General features: G+C 46.6%; 1 protein-coding gene across 1 annotated transcript; it reads right to left on the reverse strand.

Annotated features, from left to right (window-relative positions):
- Nucleotides 1-501: 501 nt before the first annotated feature.
- Nucleotides 502-1,410, reverse strand: LOC139584098 (ATP synthase subunit a-like). Its single transcript, XM_071415607.1, has one exon. The coding sequence runs from the start codon at nucleotides 1,408-1,410 to the stop codon at nucleotides 502-504; it is 909 nt and encodes a 302-aa protein (XP_071271708.1).
- Between the last annotated feature and the right edge of the window lie 1,167 nt (nucleotides 1,411-2,577).

The following is a 2,577-nucleotide window of genomic DNA, read 5'->3' on the forward strand; positions in this document are numbered from 1 at the left end:
CTAGATGTAGACTCAGTCCTACCTGAAGTTATGTAGATGTACACTCAGTCCTACCTGATGAAAGGTTGTTTGGTACCAGATGAGGAGGCGTAATTTCTCCACAGCTGGGGTGGATTGGCGCAAACGGTGGAGAGGTTCACCGTAGAGCTGTAGGGTACGGTTCACGGCAGGTTCACATAGGACGCACTGCGGGACAGATAGAGGTCTTCCCAGTGGATCAGCATTATAACTAATACCCCTCTGTACCTAAAGACTTCTAATAGGATTGTCCCTATTGTCACTCTTGTGTTGATTGTCACTCTCACTCTCATTAAGCCTATAGCTATATCAACCATTTCATTTCAATTGTTTTGATAGGCCCAATGCAAATGTTTTAATTGGTGGTATGTATTGGATTCCTATGGCATCTAGATCAATTGTCAGTTTGACATTTTTTGTGGGGGGGGTTTAATATAATAATTGGTTTCATAATAATTTAAAGAGATTATTATATAGCTTCAACTACTGATTGAAGATTGGAGCTAAAATAAGTTGAAATATAGCTACAAGCAGCAATGTAACGGGGTGCTGGCTGATGAGCAGACTGAGGAGCAGGCTGAGGAGCAGACGGATGAGCAGACTGATGAGCAGGCTGATGAGCAGGCTGAGGAGCAGGCTGAGGAGCAGGCTGATGAGCAGGCTGAGGAGCAGGCTGATGAGCAGACCGATGAGCAGGCTGAGCAGCAGGCTGATGAGCAGACTGATGAGCAGGCTGAGGAGCAGGCAGAGGAGCAGGCTGATGAGCAGGCTGAGGAGCAGGCTGATGAGCAGGCTGAGCAGCAGGCTGAGCAGCAGGCTGAGGAGCAGACGGATGAGCAGACTGATGAGCAGGCTGATGAGCAGGCTGAGGAGCAGACTGATGAGCAGGCTGAGGAGCAGGCTGAGGAGCAGGCTGAGGAGCAGGCTGAGGAGCAGGCTGAGGAGCAGGCTGATGAGCAGGCTGAGGAGCAGACTGAGCAGCAGGTTGAGTAGCAGGCTGAGGAGCAGGCTGAGGAGCAGGCTGAGGAGCAGACTGAGGAGCAGACTGAGGAACAGACTGAGGAGCAGGCTGAGGAGCAGACTGATGAGCAGGCTGAGGAGCAGGCTGAGGAGCAGGCTGATGAGCAGGCTGAGGAGCAGACTGAGGAACAGACTGAGGAGCAGGCTGAGGAGCAGACTGAGCAGCAGGTTGAGGAGCAGGCTGAGGAGCAGGCTGATGAGCAGGCTGAGCAGCAGGCTGAGGAGCAGGCTGAGGAGCAGGCTGAGGAGCAGACTGAGCAGCAGGCTGAGGAGCAGGCTGAGGAGCAGGCTGATGAGCAGGCTGAGGAGCAGACTGAGCAGCAGGTTGAGGAGCAGGCTGAGGAGAGAAGATGTTAGGGGTGGTAGCTCCATTAGGGTAACATTGTGGCACCAGCAGGAGTAGTAGGTACAGTGCATTCAGAAAGTATTCAGACCACTTAACTTTTTCCACATTTGTTACATTACAGCCTTATTCTGAAGTGGATCCAATAGTTTTTTTCCCTCGTCAATCTACACACAATAACCCATAACGACATCACAATACCCCATCATGACATCACAATAACCCATAACGACATCACAAAACCCCATCATGACATCACATTACCCCATCATGACATCACAATAACCCTTAACGACATCACAAAACCCCATCATGACATCACAATACCCCATCATGACATCACAATAACCCATAACGACATCACAATACCCCATCATGACATCACAATACCCCATCATGACATCACAATAATAATAAGTGATTTTCAAGACGGTAACACCAATGACAAACACTGAGGGACACATACAGTACCAGTCGAAAGTTTGGACACACCTACTCATTCTAGGGTTTTTCTTTATTTTTACTATTTTCTACATTGTAGAATAATAGTGAAGACATCAAAACTATGAAATAACACATATGGAATCATGTAGTAACCAAAAAAGCATTAAACCAATTAAAATGTATTTTATATTTGAGATTCTTCAAAATAGCATCCCTTTGCCTTGATGACAGCTTTGCACACTCTAAAATATATTTAGATTTTTTAAACACTTTTTTGGTTACTACGTGATTCCATATGTGTCATTTCATAGTTTTCATGTCTTCACTATTATTCTACAATGTAAAATCTTTGAAAAAATGAAAATCCCTTTAATAAGTAGGTGTTCTAAAACTATTGACCGGTAGTGTATATATATTTGGGAGGCAGGCAAATACCTTTGACCCTATGCAGCCAGGTCCCATCTACTATCCTTCTGACCCTATACAGCCAGGTCCCATCTACTATCCTTCTGACCCTATGTAACCAGGTCCCATCTACTATCCTTCTGGCCCTATGTAGCCAGGTCCCATCTACTATCCTTCTGACCCTATGTAGCCAGGTCCCATCTACTATCCTTCTGACCCTATGCAGCCAGGTCCATCTACTATCCTTCTGACCCTATGTAGCCAGGTCCATCTACTATCCTTCTGACCCTATGCAGCCAGGTCCCATCTACTATCCTTCTGACCCTATGTAGCCAGGTCCCATCTAC

The sequence above is a fragment of the Salvelinus alpinus genome, chromosome 9 (genome assembly GCF_045679555.1).
Source record: "Salvelinus alpinus chromosome 9, SLU_Salpinus.1, whole genome shotgun sequence".
Taxonomy (NCBI): Eukaryota; Metazoa; Chordata; class Actinopteri; order Salmoniformes; family Salmonidae; genus Salvelinus; species Salvelinus alpinus.

What these genes read in the sequence shown, in the direction of transcription:
- LOC139584098 (XM_071415607.1), bottom strand. Translation starts at nt 1,410, where the DNA reads ATGGAGCTACCACCCCTAACATCTTCTCTCCTCAGCCTGCTCCTCAAC.